This window comes from Loxodonta africana, chromosome 10 (assembly GCF_030014295.1).
Source record: "Loxodonta africana isolate mLoxAfr1 chromosome 10, mLoxAfr1.hap2, whole genome shotgun sequence".
Classification (NCBI taxonomy): Eukaryota; Metazoa; Chordata; class Mammalia; order Proboscidea; family Elephantidae; genus Loxodonta; species Loxodonta africana.
The window spans coordinates 5,728,833-5,749,648 of NC_087351.1; the positions used below are offsets into that span (position 1 = coordinate 5,728,833).

The following is a 20,816-nucleotide window of genomic DNA, read 5'->3' on the forward strand; positions in this document are numbered from 1 at the left end:
GCTCACTGATAAGATGCCACCTTTTATTTACCCCTTCATGGAACTTGCATAATTGGAGACAAAAGTAGTTTGATATATATATTCCCATTGTTCTACCCATTCTTTTTCCCCCACCAACCCTTTTTTTTTTTTAATTCAGTTTTTTCTTAGGAGATTTCAAAGATTCTTTTCACATTTACCTATCCCTTATATTGTATTCTAGGGCAGAATATAATCGTAAACAGGAAAATTACAGTATCATTAGTTTACTCCTCATCCTAATAAATGCACATGTTCAATTAATTAAGGAAAAAAGCATTATATCGGCCGTGCCCCATCTTCTTGATTTAAAGTATAGAGTACAACCTAGTAAAAAGAAGAATTAACAGTAGTTGAAGGTTATGGGAACCGTGGGTGCATGTTAATGAGGTTAGACTGATAAGTTGACTTAACCACTTGGAAGATGGTAACCTCCCCGAAAATACTTAACGGCTGAAAATTTTCCCAGTAGTGTTTTATTCAGTTCTTTCATGTAACCTGGAATAACATGGCATAGTATAAATAGTCCTATAAGGAAGAGCAATATTAATTATGTGTACTGTTGAGTAACCAAAACCAAACGCATTGCCATCGAGTTGATTCTGACTCATAGCGACCCTATAAGACAGAGTAGAACTGCCACACGGGGTTTCCAAGGAGCACCCGGTGGATTCAAACTGCTGACCTTTTGGTTAGCAGCCATAGCTCTTAACCACTACGCCAACAGGTTTTCAACTATTGAGTATATCCCACCAGAACTTACAGTGGTTAAGAACTCGGCTGCTAACCAAAAAAGGTTGGCATCTCGAATCTATCAGCCACTCCTTGGAAACCCCGTAGGGCAGTTCTACTCTATCCTCTAGGGTCACTATGAGTCACAGTCAACTTGACAGCAAAGGGATTGGTTTGGTTTTTGGTATCCAGAATAAATTTGACGCAATGAACACTAATAACCAAAGACCAGATAAGTTGTTGGAAAACATCAAGGACATCATACGTGAAGAAAGCAAAATTCATTAAAAAGAAAGAAAAGACCAAAATAGATGTCAGAAGAAACTCTGAAACATGCTCTTAAATGTAGAGTAGCTTAAGCGAATGAAAGAAATGATCACATAAAAGAACTGAGCAGAAGATTTCAAAGGGCAGCTCAAGAAGACAAAGTATTATATTGAAATGCACAAAGACTTGGAGTTAGACAACAGAAGAACACACTTGGCATTTCTCAGGCTGGAAGACTGAAGAAAAAATTCAAGCCTCGAGTTGCAGTATTGATGGATTCTATGGACAAAATGGAGCCCTGATGGCACAGTGCTTAAGAGCTTGGCTGCTAACCAAAAGATTGGCAGTTCACATCTACCAGCCCATCTTTGGAAACCCTATGGGGCAGTTCTACTCTGTCCTATAGAGTCGCCATGAGTCAGAATCGACTCAGTGGCAATGGAGTTTTGCATTTTTTGTTGCTGTGTTGTATGGACAAAATGTTGACCAATGCAGGAAGCATCAAAAAAAAAAGATAGAAGAGTCACTGTTCCAAAAAGAATTGGTCGATGTTCAACCATTTCATGAGGTAGCATGTGATCAGGAACCAATGATACTGAAGGATAAAGTCCAAGCTGCACTGAAGGCATTGGCGAAAAACAAGGCTCCAGGAATTGACAGAATACCGTTGAGATGTCTCAACAAATGGATGCAATGCCAGAAGCACTCATTTGTCTATGCCAGGAAATTTGAAAGACAGCTACCTGGCCAGCCGACTGGGAGAGATCCATATTTGTGCCCATTCAGAAGAAGGGGGATCCAACAGAATGCAGAAATTATCAGACAGTATCATTAATGTCACATGGAAATAAAATTTTCCTGAAGATCATTCAAAAGCAGCTGCAGCAGTGAACTGCCAGAAATTCAAGTCAGATTCAGAAGAGGACATAGAATCAGAGACATCACTACTGATATCAGATGGATCTTGCCTGAAAGCAGAGAATGCCAGAAAGATGTTTACTTGTGTTTTATAGACTATGCAAAGGCATTCGACTATGTGGCTCATAACAAATTACAGATAACATTGCAAAGAATGGGAATTCCACATTACTTAATTGTGCTCACGAGGAACCTGTCCAAAAGGCAGTCATTTGATCGGAACAAGGGGATACTGCGTGAGTTAAAGCCAGGAAAGGTGTGTGTCAGGGTTATATTCTTTCACCATACTTATTCAATTTGTATGCTGAACAAATAATACAAGAGGCTGGGCTAAATGAAAAACTCGCATCAAGACTGGAGGAAGACTCATTAGGAACCTGCGTCATGCAGATGACACAGCCTTGCTTGTTGAAAGCAAAGAGGACTTGAAGCACTTACTGAGGGAGATCTAAGACTAGAGCCTTCAACATGGATTACACTTCTACGTAAAACAAAAATCTTTGCAACTGGACCGATAAGCAATATCATGATACATGGAGAAAATATTGAAGTTGTCAAGAATTTCGTTCACTTGGGTCAACAACCAACACCCATGGAAGCAGCAGTCAAGAAATTAAATGACATATTGCACTGGGCAAATCTGCAAAGGACCTCTTCAAGGTGTTAAAAACGCAGAGATGTCACTTTGAGGACTAAGGTGCGCCTGACCCAAACCATGGAATTTTCAGTCGCTTCATATGTATGGGAAAGCTGGACAATGAATAAGGAAGACTGAAGAAGAATTGATGCCTTTGAATTATGGTGTTGACAAAGAACACTGAACATACTGTGGACTGCCAGAAGAACGAACAAATCTATCTTGGAAGAAGTACAGTCGGAATGCGCCTTAAAAGCAAGGATGACCAAACTCATGTACCCTGCACATGCTATCAGGAGGATCCAGTCCCTGGGGAAGGACATCATGCTTGGTAAAGCAGAGGCTGAGGAAAAAAGATGAAGACGCTGAATGAGATGGATTGACAGTGGCTGCAACAGTGGGCTCAAACATAGCAGCGATTTTGGGGAGCGTGCAGTGTTTCATTCTTTTGTACATAAGGTCACAGTGAGTGAGAGCTGATTGGAGGGCACCTAACAACAGCATTGAGTAGCACCTTAGCGGGGAGGCCCTTTCTTGACAGTAGTTCGAATACCTGGGCTTGAAGAGATTCTTCGCTTGGAATTTTTATGTAGAGCGGCCATGTTAGGGAAAAACGAAACAGGTAGCTAATGCTGTTGAGCTTCCTGGATGAAAGGGTAAGTCTTCGGGGATGGCTTAACTGGGATCTGCATAGCTGGTACTCAAAGCATTTGAAAAGTTGGATTTCGTGTTTATACCTATCCCTTGCTTTTTAATTTTATATACTTTGTCCTGTTACTATTTTAGCAGTTTTTATGATTTAAATGTGTAACGAGGAACAACACGAGACATTCGGAACATCTGTTAGTTGTCGTTTTTCATAGACTGACTTCGTAAGTTGGGCTCATATGTCTGAGTTATCTAGTCGTTTCAAACTTAACATAAGATGTTTATAATGTTCCTGCGTACGTATTTCTTTCCTTTATTATAAAGCTTTGTTATTGTCCATTTATATAGCAATATTTATCATAATCATACTTGTGAACATATTTTAGTACGTAAATGTGTCTAATAATATATTTCTTAAAACATTCTAATTCTTTTTCCTCCCAGACAAACTTTCCAGAAATGATGAACAGATATAAACAACTATTGACCTATATTCGGAGCGCAGTCACAAGAAATTATTCTGAAAAATCCATTAATTCTATTCTTGATTATATCTCTACTTCTAAACAGGTTAGATTCATTTTTTTCTTCTTGGTACTTACAGATGTGTTTATTATTTCTACTGAGGGCCTTGTTCTTAGAAAAGTCCTGGGGTTCTATTTAAGCAGCTATGCTGGTTATTAGTGTGCTTTAATCTACTTTTTTAGGGCTAATTATGTAATGTTTAAAATTAATAACTCCAGTTAATTATCATCTTCAGATACTGAAATAATCTGCAAACAACATTTGCAGGCTTATATTAGACTTCCATACGGTTACTACCACAGTTCTTCTGTTAAACTCCATCACTGCTTTAGCTATCCATCCTGAGCTTTGAATCACATGTTACTTGTTTGTAAATTTGATTAGATTAAGATCCTTGAGGGCAGAGTCTACCCATCACCTAGCACTTGCCTTTACTCATTTGGTGCTCAATAAATGCTTCTAGAAAGGATGTATGGGGTGATGGGTGGTTGACAAAAGGAAAGACTGATAAAGAAGGAAACGAAAATTGGCAGAGGGAATGATAAGGCTTTCCTTCTTCTAGATTGTGGTTACTAAGGAAAGCAATGATGATTTCATTTCATATTTAAATTATTGCTGAGATAATTTTTAATTGAATCGTGTGTTCATATTTAAGCAACATAGCCCTAAATTTCAACTTTCTTACTCTATGATATTTGAGCACAAGTATTCTCTATATCATTTAGTATTTTGTAGAACATTTGGTACTTTTTCTACTCATAAATAAAAATGTTCATCTCACATACTTTTGTGGTTACGAGGCGGGGAGGGAGGGAGGGAGAGGGTTTTTTACTGATTAAATAGTAGATAAGAACTGCTTTAGGTGAAGGGAAGGACAACACTCAATACATGGAAGGTCAGCTCAATTGGACTGGACCAAAAGCAAAGAAGTTTCCGGGATAAAATGAATGCTTCAGAGGTCAGCGGAGCAAGGGCGGGGGTTTGGGGACCATGGTTTAAGGGGACTTCTAAGTCAATTGGGAAAATAATTCTATTATGAAAACATTCTGCATCCGACTTTGAAATGTGGCGTCTGGGGTCTTAAATGCTAACAAGCAGCCATCTAAGATGCATCAATTGGTCTCAACCCACCTGGATCAAAGGAGAATGAAGAACACCAAGATCACACGACAACTAAGAGCCCAAGAGACAGAAAGGGCCACATGAACCAGAGACCTACATCATCCTGAGACCAGAAGAACTAGTTGGTGCCCAGCTACAGTCGATGACTGCCCTGACAGGGAGCACAACAGAGAACCCCTGAGGGAGCAGGAGATCAGTGGGATGCAGACCCCAAATTCTCATAAAAAGACCATACTTAATGGTCTGACTGAGACTAGAGGAATCCCAGCGGTCATGGTCCCCAAACCTTCTGTTGGCCCAGGACAGGAACCATTCCTGAAGACAACTCATCAGACATGAAAGGGACTGGACAGTGGGTAGGAGAGAGATGCTGATGAAGAGTGAGCTAATTATATCAGGTGGACACTTGAGACTGTGTTGGCATCTCCTGTCTGGAGGGTGGATGGGAGGATAGAGAGAGTTGGAAGCTGGCAAAATTGTCACGAAAGGAGAGACTGGAAGGGCTGACTCATTAGGGGGAGAGCATGTGGGAGCACGGAGTAAGATGTATATAAACTTATATGTGACAGACTGACTTGATTTGCAAACGTTCACTTGAAGCTCAATAAAAGTTAATAAAAAAAAAAAATGTTGATCTCATAATCACCCTCTTTTATCCTCTTTCTTTTCTGCTAGATGTCATGTTAATTTATTGAGGCAGTTTATTATACTCTTTATATATAAAATATGTGTAATGGGAATAGAGAAAGATAAATTGCATGTTCTAAGAGCCCTGGTGGGGCAGTGGTTGAGAGCCCGGCTGCTAACCAAGAGGTCATCAATGCAAACCCACCAGCTGCTCTTTGAAAAACCCTATGGGGCAGTTCTCTTCTGTCCTGTAGGGTTGTTACGAGTCAAAATCAACTTGACAGCAATGGGTTTTATTTTTTTAACGGGTTATAACATAACACTTAAAGACACTAATTCTGTAGTTGAGTTATAAATCGTGGCAGATTTATTTATTTTTTGTATTGTGGGAAAATATTTTCTGAGTTGTATGAACAAGCGTCACAAAGCATACTTGGTATCCTGTTTGTAATGTTACGCCAGTGTTCCGTGAGGGAAGGGTGAGTGATTTTGAAACTCAAAGATCGCACACTTCTACGGGTTCTTTTGCGTAAGCTTTTGCCTTTTGAAAGTGAGAGTAGATATTGGGTGGGTGTCCCTGGACTTCTTCAGCACGCCCGCAGCAGCCATGAGTGAATACGCAGCCTTCCCTGAGGGTGTCGGACTCTCCTGCCCTCCTGGCTCTCTTGCCTGTTGATCTCCCTGTGTAGAGATCTACAGAATAAAATATTCAAGCAAAGTTAAAGCCCGAAGTAGAGTCTTAAAATGTAAAACAGTTGGAGATTTCCGTGAAAAATGTCACTCAGGTTGACAAACTGATAGTGGTTCTAAACCCATCAAAACTGTTGCTGTCGAGTGGATTCCAACCCCTAGTGACCCTGTCAGACAGTAGAACTGACCCGTGGGCTTCCAAGGCTGTAATCTTCATGGAAGCAGACTGCCACATCTTTCTCCCATGTGTTAGTGGTGAGATACAGCTAAAATTGTACTGCTCACCCACACCAAACTTCAACAATTTACCAGTAACTCAGAAGCCCTGTAGTCTAGTTTATTGGTTAATCACATTCGTAGAAGAATTTTGAGGAAAGGAGCTAATTCCTCTTTGTTTCTTTAGCACCTTGCCTAATGTTTGCCACATAGTCGATACCAAATAAAGGTTGAGTGAATAAGAAAACCCTATTAGTTACACAATACAACTACCTCTATTCATACATCATTTACCTCTGTTAATATAAAACAAGTTATTAAGTTGGGAAAGAGAAACTTATATAATTACAGTATTAGAACTTATGGCTCTATAATTTATATGGGAAAATGTTTTCTGGGTTTATTTTAAAAATTCAAATAGAAACAGACCACCAGTTCTCTTTTTATAAATTTGGCATGTTGTGCTTGAGTTTTGTTAATGTTGTGGACTGTGGAAGACATTCGGTAAGATGCGGATAGTGTATCTTATATGTATTGAAGTTCAAAGATGAACTTTTAGTTTGCTCAAATTAACTTTATTAACAGGTACAAATTTGCTGTTTACAATTATAGAATTCTGATTTTTTATGTCAGATGGATTTACTGCAGGAATTCTATGAAACAACACTGGAAGCCTTGAAAGATGCTAAGAATGATAGACTGTGGTTTAAGACAAACACAAAGGTAACAATTACAGTTATGCTTTTATTCTGTTGAAGAATGGGGTGGGGAGTCCTTAATAAACTAATTACTTTCCTAAAGATGCACACCTTCTCCTTTTGAAATGTTTTGATTTTAATAAGTTTGCTTTCTTACAGCTTGGAAAATTATATTTAGAACGAGAGGAATATGGAAAGCTTCAAAAAATTTTACGCCAACTACATCAGTCCTGCCAGGTAGCATTCAGTTATTTTTTTCTTAATATTTTGCTTTACATGATAAAGAAGCATAAGAAATCGTTGTATTTGAAGTATTGCTTAAGGGTATTTCTGTTCAAGCGTCATCCTAAAAATAATACCTGGAGAATAAGTTATAAAAAAATGCAGATCTATTTTTAGTGTTACATTTCTTCCTGTTTTAATGCTGATTTCAATCCTTACCCTTCGTGGAATGAGCAGGCATCAACCAACGAGCGGGCCGGCTGTTATTGCTTATTTCAGAACAAGCCTGTCATATTTACATATGTGTCCAATGGAAATCGGCAGAGATAGTTTAAACATGTATGGAAGGGTTATGTTATATCCTGATTTGTGATACATGAGTCCTCCGTGGCCGCGCTGTCCAGTAGAACTGTCCTACATCTGTGTATGCCTCTCAAGCCACTAAAATGCGCCTAGTGTGACTGAGGAACCGAGTTTTAAATTTTATTTTACTTACTTAATTTAAATTTGTATAACCACATGGATTGGACAGCACAGCTCTATAACTTTATAACTGTAAACAATAATTTTGTGTTTACTTTTTTATTTTAAATAAATTATTTGATGTTAGTATTGATATTTGGTATTGATAAATTATATTCATTGGGAATACTGTTAAATATTTTAAAGCTCTTGCAAGACCACATGCTATTATTTTAATAATAAATATGTGTCATTTCTATGAATGGGGAAAGAGTTGATCAGGAAATCCTTCTAAACGAAATACTACAGATATTTTCATTTAGTAGTTTAGCGTTATAAAGCATATCACTCATTTGTAAATTGTTTCTTAACTACCCATCCTTGAAAAAGTTTAGTCTGACTAACAAACAAGTTTGGGTTCAGTTCCATGTGAAACAAAAACAGTAGAGAAGCCGTTTTTTGAATGGAGGAGGGTCTTTCAGTGTGAACGTAAGATGCATGAAAAAGCCCTGGAGAAGTTCTGCTTGGTGTATTTAGGGACGTAAAATGCCGTCTGCTTATGAACAGCACTTGGTGTTGTGACGTCATTATTTTCAGCAGAGATGCATGATAACCTGGATGTAAAACTGCCTCCCATATCGTATGTTTTACTCTGGTTGTAACTCTTTAGTTAATAAATAAAACAAGTCTTAAGTTGGAACACTCTGTAAATAATAAATTTTGACTTGGTGTATGTCAGCGTTTAATATTTATGGATATCTCATTGTTGACCGTCTGCTGATTTCCATGGCCTGTGTTTTGTGGCCACTGGCCATCTTTCAAAGCTGAGGTTTAATGTCACCACTTCTGTGATTCCTTTGACATTCCCCAAGAGTTAGTTCTTCTGTTCTAGATGCTTGCTTCATGCTTCACCTAGAGTAATTATCATTTTGTACTCTAATTTGTCTGTTGACAGATTGGTCTTCTTACTAGATTGTGAACTTTTTGAGTCCAGGAACCTTGGCTGACTTAAATTTTAATTTCTCCAAAGTAGACCCAGTACCCACAACATGGATGACACTCAGGAAATGATTTTTAAAATATTAAATAAGTGTATCTGAAATGTTTTAAAGGTCTGGAGAAGATCATAAATAATGCCATAGATAAAGACATAAATGTTACTGCATTTTATACGTACAAAATAACCACTGTCCACTTTTTCCTTCTCCAATAACTAGGACGTAGAAAGGATATGTGGCTTTCTTTTTGACCGTTAAAGTGGTGTTCATAATACTCCTGGTTCCAATTAAAATTGGTAGTGCATTTTCAGTCAGAAATAGTAGTATAAATGTAAGGCTCATAGGCTAACCCAAATAAAAATTATTTGTTATATTTTCTTTTATATCGTGGGTTAATAAATTTTGTTCAGCCACGTACAATCATTTTTCAATGGAAAAAAATGTTTTTAATTTTCATTCAACTGACTTTAAATGAACTGTTTGTAACAAAACAGTTTGTAAGTTACTGTCTGCGTATACACTTGTTTGTTAAGTAAGGTTGTCTCTAAACTCTACCTTGACTAAAGTTAAGTATTTGCTTTCCTAGACTGACGATGGAGAAGATGACTTGAAAAAAGGTACACAGTTATTAGAAATATACGCTTTGGAAATTCAAATGTATACAGCACAGAAAAATAACAAAAAACTGAAAGCACTCTATGAACAGTCGCTTCACATCAAGTCTGCCATCCCTCATCCACTGATCATGGGAGTCATCAGAGGCAAGTTTGGTTGGAGAGGGTGGGCAATGAAATGGAAAGACTTCAAGGTATCATTGCATATGACTGAAGTACCCTTGAAAATAAATAAAGTTTTAAAATCAATGCCTTTTCCTTATAAAATTTACATCAGTGAACATAGTAGTAATAGAGATTTCACTTGATCAGAATTTCTGTTCTTCAGTTGCAGTGGCATGTGGAAAAGCAACTTTTTGCTTCACCTGAGGAAAAAGATTGGCTTGTTTAGTAGTTTCTTCATTAACATTTAATAAAGAGCTTGATTTTTTCTTTAATAAAATTAAAGTTTGTGCCCTGTGGCCTACATATCCTAGGCATTAATGGACTAGTATTGGCCATTTTAAATTGGACAATAATATGGTCTACTGTGCCAGAAATGACAAATTGAAGTGGAGCGGTATCACATTAGTCGTCAAAAAGAACATTTCAAGATCTGTCCTGAAGTACAGTGCTGTCGATAATAAAATAATATCCATACACCTGCTAGAAAGACTAGTTAATAAGATTATTACTCAAATTTACACACCAACCACTAAGGCCAAACATGAGGAAACTAAAGATTTTACCAACTTCTGCAGTCTGAAATGGATAAATGTGCACTTAAGATACGTTGATAATTACTGGCGATTGAAATGCCAGAGTTGGAAATGAAGAAGGATTGGATAGTTGGAGAATACAGCCTTGGTGATAGAAATGATGCCAGAGATTGCACTGATGACTGGAGACCAGATGAGTTATGGAATGACAATCAAGGACATCGTACGTGAAGAAAGCAAGAGGTCGTTAAAAAGACAGTAGAGAAAGAAAAGATCAAAAAGATCCAAAAAACAGATGTCAGAAGAGGCTCTGAAACTTGCTCCTGAGTATTCAGTAGCTAAAGTGAATGGCAGAAATGATGAAGTAAATGAGCTGAACAGATTTCAAAAGGTAGCTTGAGAAGACAAAGTAAAGTATTATAACGAAATCTGCAAAGAAAAAGGAAGAACACGTTCGGCATTTCTCAAGCTGAAAGAACTGAAGAAAAAATTCAAGCTTTGGGTTACAATGTTGAAGGATTCTATGGACAAAATATTGAACAACACGGGAAGCATCAAGATGGAAGTAATACACAGAGTCATTGTACCAGAAAGAATTGGTGGACTTTCAGCTATTTCAGGAGGCAGCATATGATCAGGAACCAATGGTGTGGAAGGAAGAAGTCCCAGCTGCGCTGAAGGTATTGGTGGTGAAAAACAAGGCTCCAGGAATTGACAGAATACCAACGGAGGTGTTTCAGCAAACGGATGCAATGCTGGAAGCACTCACTCGTCTATGCCAGGAACTTTGGAAGGCAGCTACCTGGACAGCTGACTGAAAGAGGTCCATATTCGTGCCCATTCAGAAAAAAGGTGATCCAACAGAATGTAGAAATGATCCAACAATATCATTAATATCACACGCAAGTAACATTTTGCTGAAGATCGTTCAAAAGCAATCACAGCTGTACATTGACAGGGAGCTGCCAGAAATTCAGGCCAAATTGAGAAGAGGACGTGGAATGGGGGACGTCATTGCTGATGTCAGACTGATCTTAGCTGAAAGCAGAGAATAGCAGAAAGATGTTTATCTGTGTTTTATTGACTATGCAAAGACATTGAACTATGTAGATCATTACAAATTACAGATAACGTTGCAAAGAATGGGAATTCCGGAATACTTAATTGTACTCATGCAGAACCTGTACACAGACTAAGAGACAGTCATTCAAACAGAACAAGGGGACACTGCGTGGCTTAAAATCACGAAAGGTGTGCATCAGGGTTGTATCCTTTCACTACACTTTCAATCAGTATGCTGAGCAAATAATACAAAAAGCTGGCCTATATGAAGAAGAATGCAGCATCAGGATTGGAGAGAGACTTGTTAACAACCTTCATTATGCAGATGACACAGCCTTGCTTGCTGAAAGTGAAGAGGACTTGAAGCACTTACTGATGAAGATCAAAGACCACAGTCTTCAGTATGGATTACACCTCAACATAAAGAAAACAAAAATCCTCACAACTGGACCAGTAAGCAACATCGTGATAAATGGAGAAAATAATTGAAGTTGTCAAGGATTTCGTTTTACTTGGATCCATAATCAACACCCATGGAAGGAAGCAGCAGTCAAGAAATTAAAGGATGTACTGTATTGGGCAAATCTGCTGCAAAACACCTCTTAAAAATATTAAAAAGCAAAGATGTTACTTTGAAGACTAAAGTACATCTGGCCTAAGCCATGGTATTTTTAATCACCTTATATGGATGAGAAAGCTGGACAATGAATAAGGAAGACTGCGGAAGAATTTATGCATTTGAATTATGGTGATGTTGAAGAATATCGAATATACCATGGACTGCCAGAAGAACAAACAAGTCTGTCTTGGAAAAAGTACTGCCAGAATGCTCCTGAGAAGTGAGAATGACGAGACTTAATCTCACGTACTTTGAGCGTGTTATCAGGAGGGACCAGTCCCTAGAGAAGGACATCATGCTTGGGAAAGTAGAGGGTCAGCAGAAGAGAGGAAGACCCTCAGCAAGAGAGAGGAAAGCGCTCAACAAGGCAGGGTGACACAGTGACTGCAACAATGGGCTCAAACGTAGCAGCCATTACGAGGATGGCACGGGACCTGGCAGTGTTGCGTTCTGTTGTACGTAGGGTGGCTGTGAGTAGGAACCAACTTGACAGCACCTCACAACAACAGCCCTCCAGCCAGTACTATTCAGGTTATAGAATTGAAAAACTGAAAGCCACTGAAATAAGTTTCATTTAATCTTTATAAAGTGGTCAATCTCGTTACAGTTACAAAACTGAAAATAGTCTCTTTTCTCATGTTTTACTCTTTACAGAATGTGGGGGTAAAATGCACTTGCGAGAAGGTGAATTTGAAAAGGCACACACTGATTTTTTTGAAGCCTTCAAGAATTATGACGAATCAGGGAGTCCCAGAAGAACTACTTGCTTAAAGTATTTGGTCTTGGCAAATATGCTAATGAAATCGGGAATAAATCCGTTTGACTCACAGGAGGTACGTGTGCACTTTAACTGTCAATTTCTCTTAGCTATCTTTGATAGAAATAAATTTTATTCTTTCTTTGTACATATACATAGTTAATACTTTTTTTAACTGTGTTTAGGCCAAGCCGTACAAAAATGATCCAGAAATCCTGGCAATGACGAATTTAGTAAGGTAAGATTTTATATTTCAGTTCAGGTAAATTTTCTTAAAGCAATTCATAAAGAGAAAGAGAATTTTTCAAAACTCAGTTAATACTCGGCATTTGTCCTTTTGTATGTTCGTTTGAAACATTCTAAAGTTTGTGCAGTTTTTGTCTTCTGAAGTCATTTATTTTGCTGATTCTGTTAGTCACAAAATTTGATAACGTGTCTGGTGCTTTTGTGTTGTTTTTATCCACGTGTGTATGGATGGTTTAAAGCATTATTTCACAATATCTACTGTCTCTACCTGTCTTCATCCAAAATAAAAGCATGAATTGCTCCACGTAAGCTAAGAATTTCTGTAAAACAAGGTTATTGCATAAATACATTTCTTTATTTACTTGTATATTTTCTCAGTGACGATGAAAATGTTAATTAAAAAAATACTTAGCCCAGATAATTTTCGGGGTAGGAGAATAGAGGTCATACAGATGAGAAACTCCTAGATTCATCAAAGGCTTTAATGCAAGATGTGAACAGTGATGGTTAGCAATGAAGAGCCCACTGTCATAAATTCTTCATTTGCTTTTTTAATTGGTTATGACTTTTGTAAGTTACTAGGTTTTTTTTGTTTCTTTTTTTTAAGAAGACCTTAATTTTAGCTATAAAAATAGCCGTTTAGGAGAATTGGGCATGGTTGTGGGATTAAAAACTCTAATTTGCTGTAGTAAGAAATTAATTTCTTATGTATTGTTGGCCTCTTTAGTTTATTTTAATATATATTAGTTAAATTGATTTTAGTTATGAAAGGAGATCTTTCTATCTTCATTAAAAACCAAAACCAAACCCAGTGCAATCGAGTCGATTTCGACTCATAGCGACCCTATAGGACAGAGTAGAACTGCCCCGTAGAGTTCCCAAGGAGCGCCTCACAGATTTGAACTGCCGACCTCTTTGTTAGCAGCCGTAGCACTTAACCACTATGCCACCACGGTTTCCTCTGTCTTCATCACACACAGTTTATTCCATTTGCATTTGATCACACTAAAAGATTATTTTGTTCGAGATTAACTTTATAATGCTTTTTTAAAAAATGTTTATAAAGCTAAATTGCTGAGCCGTAGTTTAACGTTTTAAAACTTTTAAAGAAATGTTGAGGAAAAATTTCACCCTAGGCATTAATATTTTATGTAGATTGAATTGGTCATATACATTAAAATGGACTAAAGGACTGATTGCTGGAACTTTAAAAATAATAGCTTTTTTATTTATGTATGTAGTATGCCTTACAATTTATTCCAGTGAATCCTCTACATTGAAACTCAGAAACTTATTTTAATGCTAAGTTTTAGCTCAAACAAGTGGGCTCGTTAGGGTTCCACAATTTTGTATATAAAAAAAAAAAAAAAGCCACTCAAGTAGTGAAAGGATGTCTCTTAGTGCACAAATGTTTTCACTACTTGACTGTATCCTCCTGTAGTAAACTATGTAGGAGCCCTGGTGGTACAGTGATTAAAGCTTTTGGCTGCCAACCGAAAGGACAGTGGTTTGAACCCGCCAGCTGCTCCATGGGAGAAATATGTGGCAGTCTGCTCCCACAAAGATTTACACTTGGAAGCCCAACGGGGCAGTTCTCCTCTGTCCTGTAGGGTCACTTTGAGTTGGAATCGGCTCGATGGCGGTGGGTTTTTTTGTTTATAGTAAATTACAGTAATGTATTTGGGATAGGTGAGAAAGTAATGCTCCTAATTTTATCTTCCTAGTCAGTTGCCAGCAGACTAGAGGAAAGTAATTCCTGTTGAAGCACTTGAATCACCTGCCCCTAACACGAAGTTACATTGCGACCCAGCAGATGGAGGCACAGCAGAGGGCTGCAGAGTGGCTGATGATATGTCTTACATAGAAAGCAGACAGTGGTGCCGTATCCAGAAGGTTGGCTTCTTCCTTCTCAGCACCTTTAGCAGTCCCCGTAGTGCGTTACAGAATTTATTTCAAAAGTAGGTATTAGACATTTCAGAGAATTGAAGACATAAATCAGCCTTTGGCCTTCTGCAGCAGGGGACTCCATCACTCTCTACTGTGTGTATGCCTCATTTGGCACTAATTTTCTGCCACTGAGGTTTTGCACTGTATAGCTCAGTGGAATTTCAGGGCTAGAGAAACTTGAGAATCAAATATTCTTTTTGGAAGGTTTTGGGAGTTGCTGGTAGCTTTCTAGAAGATAAAAATTAGGAAGCTGCGTTTTTTGAACACCTGTCAGAGAGAATAGAGTTTCTTACTAGAAAGATAAGGCCAAACTCATCTATACAGTAGTATGCGTCAACCTGGTATATTTCATTAAGAACAATTAGGGATTGAAATGCACAGTTTAATTTGAAAACATCAAGCATTAAATAGTTATTGAACTGTTGTCAACTTTTAATACAACTAAGATTTTGTGATGGTTTTGATTTAAAAAAAATAATAAATATGGTATACAACCCCATAAGATTTATTTAATCTTTCGTTTAAACAACCAAAAGCATTAAAAAGGAAATGTCTTGTGTTTGCAGAAGAATGTGTATGTGTTTAACTCTGATTTCCGTGACTTCTTTCCTCATATAAATTTGAGGGACAATAATATAATTCAGATATTTACATATAAAAACTGAGAAACAGGCTGTTTGGATTATCTGATTTGACTTCTTCACATTTGACAAAATTCATATTTCTCATTTTCTTTTAGTGCCTATCAGAATAATGACATCACTGAATTTGAAAAGATTCTGAAAACAAATCACAGCAACATCATGGATGATCCTTTCATAAGAGAACACATCGAAGGCATGTTCTTTCTGTGAACGAGTTCTGTTCCTTTTCTTTGCCATAGTCCAGCAGTGCTGCTTAATGGAGCTGTTTGGAATTAATCTGTTTTTCTTTTGTTTATTGCAAAGTATAGAAGTGTTTCTAAATAGTATCATGGAATAGTATACTCTTTAAAATTATGAAACTGTTTTAGAGAAATCATTAGCCAGTTTCACATTATCAATACAATCAAGTTCATATAAGATGTCCATTATATTTAAGGTGGTTGTCCGTTTTACCATTTTATTCCAGTGTAGATGTTGTTGCATGTTTATTTTTGGTACTTAAACGCAAAGTTAATTTTTAGAGCTTATTTTTGACAAGTAACGAAAGTTTTTAAAATATACTGCTCTGAGTTGCAGAGATGGATTTGCTGTGTCAGGTAAGCTCACATTGGGAAGATTTCATGCCAGAGTGAATGAGATTTTTAACAGAGTTCTGTTAGATTACCAGAGAGAGAAATCCTCCCTTTATTCTGGGGCTGCCCCTACAGCTCCAGTGCTCCCACCTATTGAGCTATTTGAGGATTTTTAAGTGACTGTTTGGAACAGCTCATTCAAATACTGAAATTCCAGATACATCAAGAAAATCCAAGGAAAATTTCAGAAATATGTTCTGTTCTGCATCTTCCTTTCTCTTCCATTCAGCGGGCATTTTAAGGTTCTTATATGATACTGAGGAAACCCTGGTGGCGTAGTAGTTAAGAGCTAGGCTGCTAACCATAAAGGTCGGCAGTTCGAATCCACCAGGTGCTCCTTGGAAACCATATGGGGCAGTTCTACCCTCATAGGTTGCTGTGAGTCGGAATCGACTCAACGGCACTGGGTTTTTTATATGATACTGCATTTTGTGGGTATAGAAAAAGTAGAGAAGCCTTGTCTATGAGTTCCAGCTAGTTTAAAAAAAAAAAATTCTACATGATGAAACTGGGGGAATTGTAAAAAGCATTGTATAAAATGTAATAGTCTAAGATTTGAGAGGGCATAGAATGCGAAACTTGGGTATTGTAAACCAGAACTCCTTGAAAGAGGATAGCTGTTAAGGAAATGATGGTGTACTGTTCCTGAGAAGGCGAGAGGATGCATTAGGTAGTGTTGCAGCACGAGCAAAGGCAGAGGTGGGAACGAGAAAAAGTTACGGAAGAGGCAGCCTCTAATCGTGCTGTACATCTGTTGGACCCAAATATTTTTACATCTAAACACCTTTGTCCTTGCCAATCAGAAGGATGTATTTTGAGATGATAAATGATAAGTAGATAACGATTGTGATGTAGAAATGCATAATGGTTTATAAAGATACCATACAAACTGTTAAAATGCAAATGTATTGTTTTCCTTTTTATCTTTTCTTCCAGAGCTTTTGCGAAACATTAGAACACAAGTGCTCATAAAATTAATTAAGCCTTACACAAGAATACATATTCCTTTTATTTCTAAGGTACCTATTTTCATGAGTTTTAATGATGTTTATAATTTATAGTTACAAGTACAATAAGTATATCCCATTTAAGAGTAACTCTAACTTGGTAACATTTTATATTACATTTTTTAAAATTAAGCATAACTTAGACTTGAATTTTAATGTGAATTTTTCTGTGTGCTTTTTGGGCATAAATTAACGGAGAAGCATTTTAACATTGCGAGATAGAGAAATTGAGTCACTAAATTTCTTTCTTTTTTTTTAAGATTCCTAAAGCCTAAGAGAAAATTGTAGAAGAGATAGTAGTGGCTGAAACATATATAATTGATAAGGCTCCACCTGAAACTCAATAAAATTGTGAGGAAGGATAAATATACTTCAGAAGTTACAAAGTTAAATCTTTTTTGAAGTAATAATGAAATTTGTTTAAAATCTCTTCGCTAAGTTTTCTTTAAGTGATGAAAGTGAATTTAAAATCCAAATAATTACATAAAATCATAAAGTCTTTAAAAATGTTAATGAGCAGAACTGTGATGGATCTTTTGTCTTAGGAGTTAAACATAGATGTGGCTGATGTGGAGAGCTTGCTGGTGCAGTGCATATTGGATAAGTAAGTATTTGGAATAATGATGATGAAGGTAGCACTTGAGTTCTTGATTTTTTTCATGAAAAGCACCATCTGGCTATGATTTTCTTCTAAGAGATGTGTATGTATGTGTGTGGTGATTTTTGACAAATGAATGGACATATGAAACGCATCTCTGAAAAAGCTTAAAAAGATTTTCAAAAGGGTTTCTCATTCAGCTAGAGAATTATTTCATGAGTAATATGTCTTTATATTTTTAAATATAAGATGTGTGATACATAACAGTTTTGAAATTGTATCTTACTTAAAAGTGATATATTATTCCTAAAAACTTCACAAACAACATCTGCTCTTGATAGCTGGGTAAGTCTCTGCCTATCGGTTCTTTCCGTGAAACCGATGAAAGGCAGATAAAGTCTGGTTTCTGCCTGGAGTTTAAATAACGTTATAACTAGTGCTGAACTCATTCATTTACAGTAGTAGACAGCAGTTTTTTCTTTTGCATTTATCGACATTTTGTGAGCTGTAATGAGTATTTTATGAAGCATTAGTTTAGAAGATATGCTGAGTGGGAATAAATTACAGACATGTCTTCTTTTACTTCCAGCACTATTCATGGCCGAATTGATCAAGTCAACCAGCTCCTTGAACTGGATCATCAGAAGAGAGGTGGTGCGCGATACAGTGCGCTAGATAAATGGACCAACCAACTAAATTCTCTCAACCAGGCTGTAGTCAGTAAACTGGCTTAACAAAGGACAAGCTTTTACAGACCCACTTAAGGCAACAGTGCAGAGATGTAATCCTTAAAAAACTGGGAATGGCAAAACTACTGTCGGTTGATGTGTCCTGAAAATTATTGGAGTTATGGCAGAAGTGCTTTTTTGATCAACTGGTTTGTGTTTTGCTGCTGCATTTATCCCAAGAAAAACAGCTTTAATCTCCAGATGAAAACCAAAATGCCATGGGATTTATGCTGTATTGACATCTTGCCCTAAACGTACAACATCATAGTAATTTGTCATGGGCAACATGACCAGAGAGAAGATTTTTGTCATGATTTTAAATACACTGACATGCTACTGTTGGTTAAATTTAAACATGTTTTACCTGCAGAAATTCTCTCACAAATAACCTGCAATAACTTGAAATGCATACCCTTTTGAACACTTCCATTTCTCATGTATAAATTGTGTGCTGCATTTTGCAAAATGTCAGTTCTCCAAAAATGTGTCCATCTATTTCTGTACCTGCAGTGTAGTAAAGGTTTAGATGAAACCCCAGAGTCACAGTGGCATACTGTCACTTAGGTTTCAAGCAGCAAAATAAACAGTGCAGCTCAGAAATTGTAGTTTGGTTCTTGATGTGTTTTTATTACATTGGGATTTTCGTTCTGTTTTTTAGTACCTTAGAGATTTCAGGTTATTTTATCTTCTGTTAATGATTTAAAAAAAAAAAAAAAAAAAAACTGAGGGCAGATAAGTTGGTTATTTGCTTTCAAGTTTTTAAAAGTAGTCTTTATTGATAAAGTAAGAACTAGTTTCTGACAAAACACTTGTATAGTACTGACTTTGACAGCGATGCTTTAAAGGAATAAATTCTTTTTTTTAAGAATGATATTCCTTTTTAAATGAATAATTTCTAGCTATCAGAATAATTTCTAGCTACAGTGATGTAAACAAATATTTCAGAACATAGACAGCTGAGTGAATGTCATTCTGCATAGTGATCATGCTGGAAAGGTATTTCCCAAGTCCAGTGATCCGCCATTGCCCAGAACCTCTCAGGTTTTGCTTTATAAAATTGTCTTCAGAGCTAATTTAAACCACACATACTATTAACTTCAGGATTGTACGTCAGGTAAAGAAAACTTTTTTTTTAAAGTTTCACCAAGTTTGCAAGCTTGATTGTCCTTAGTCACCATTATTTGGCACCAAATGACCTTTGGCAGTTTCCAAAAATTAAATCTGTTTTTGAGGCAATAGTAGAAAGCATGCAACTAGCTTTGAAGGCAATTCTGAAAGAGTTTGAAGGGTATTTTGAGCAGCGGCAGCATAGTTAAAAGAATGAACTGTGGCCTTCCAAGGTGACTACCTTAAAGAAGACTCAGCTCATTTGAATGTATTGAGTTTGGGATGTATTTGTTCATTTAAAAAAAAAAAAAAAGGTCACATTATTTTGTAGTGTCAAAATGAAAAGAACTAAGATTAAAAGAGAATTTTTTTTTTGTTTTTCTATTGCTTCTTATTATGTAAAAAGAGAGTGGCGTTTAAGGAGGAAGACTTGTAATTGAAGAGTGACAAGCAAGAATTTTTGATCATTAAATCAGATTTTATAAGCAGTGGAAGGAGCATGGACTTAAAATAAGGCATGCTTATTTGGTTTCGTCAAAATTTTATGAAAATATGTGATATATATTTATACTAAAACTATATAATCCTTAGATTTAGGAAAGCGATCAGTTAATGTCTTTAGCAGATTAAAGCAGTATTAAATACAGGTACGTATTGAAAATTGTAGGAAAATGAAAGACAAAATTAATGTCTATGGTAGGGAATAAAAAGTAAGATATAAAATCATGTGTATTTTCTTGTTGGACATAAATCATTTGTGAAAAGTGTGCTGAAATTTTTTTACAGGAATGATATTTAGGATTTATTTTTCAGTATAATTTGGAGTTTCTTTGTTACCCAAATAAAAATGACAAGTATCTGTGCCTGTATTTAAGTATGTATACACTTGATGACCATGCAAAGTTCAAAGAGCCCTGCTTAACTTGGAGTTGATGAAATTGGATTTCAAAGGATTTAAATGGTATGATTTAACTCTTACCTTCCAACTGTTCCGCTGCCCAGTTCTCCTGTGATACCTTTGCTGTGTGCCATAGTACATCTTCCAGTTTCTAGAGCTAAATATATAATGCTATCTAAAGCTCTACCGTAATTTTTTTATTTACTGGTAATTGTGTATATATCAGCGAAGGGTTTGTTTAATATAGTGTTCCCCAAAGGCAAGTGTGTTCATTTTTTTTAAAGTCATTGACCACATTTGTTCTTAAAACACAGGCTTGTGATACATCTTAACAGTCTGACTAAAGCAATATTTTTTTCCCTTTAAGCTTTTTTTTCGAGCTTTTGTGCATCAAATCTTGTAGGTTGGAAATCCGACTTAGAGATTACTTATCAAAACATAGATAAATTTATGAGAAGTAAAAAATTGGCAAATTCCTA

At 36.6% G+C, this 20,816-nt stretch overlaps 1 protein-coding gene across 2 annotated transcripts in view; it reads left to right on the forward strand.

Annotated features, from left to right (window-relative positions):
• The window catches only part of COPS2 (COP9 signalosome subunit 2), a 52,500-nt gene extending 32,192 nt beyond the window's left edge, over positions 1-20,308 (forward strand). Inside the window, exons 4-13 of one of the 2 annotated variants that reach the window (XM_010599663.3) lie at positions 3,665-3,790; positions 7,013-7,123; positions 7,258-7,335; positions 9,367-9,541; positions 12,428-12,606; positions 12,716-12,768; positions 15,463-15,560; positions 16,936-17,018; positions 17,552-17,610; positions 18,194-20,308. In XM_010599663.3, coding sequence (XP_010597965.2) covers positions 3,665-3,790; positions 7,013-7,123; positions 7,258-7,335; positions 9,367-9,541; positions 12,428-12,606; positions 12,716-12,768; positions 15,463-15,560; positions 16,936-17,018; positions 17,552-17,610; positions 18,194-18,338 — 1,107 coding nt within the window. In that variant the 3' untranslated portion in view covers positions 18,339-20,308. The remainder of the gene's footprint in view (positions 1-3,664; positions 3,791-7,012; positions 7,124-7,257; positions 7,336-9,366; positions 9,542-12,427; positions 12,607-12,715; positions 12,769-15,462; positions 15,561-16,935; positions 17,019-17,551; positions 17,611-18,193) is intronic. The other variant, XM_003420125.4, reaches the window with a different exon arrangement.
• Positions 20,309-20,816: the final 508 nt, after the last annotated feature.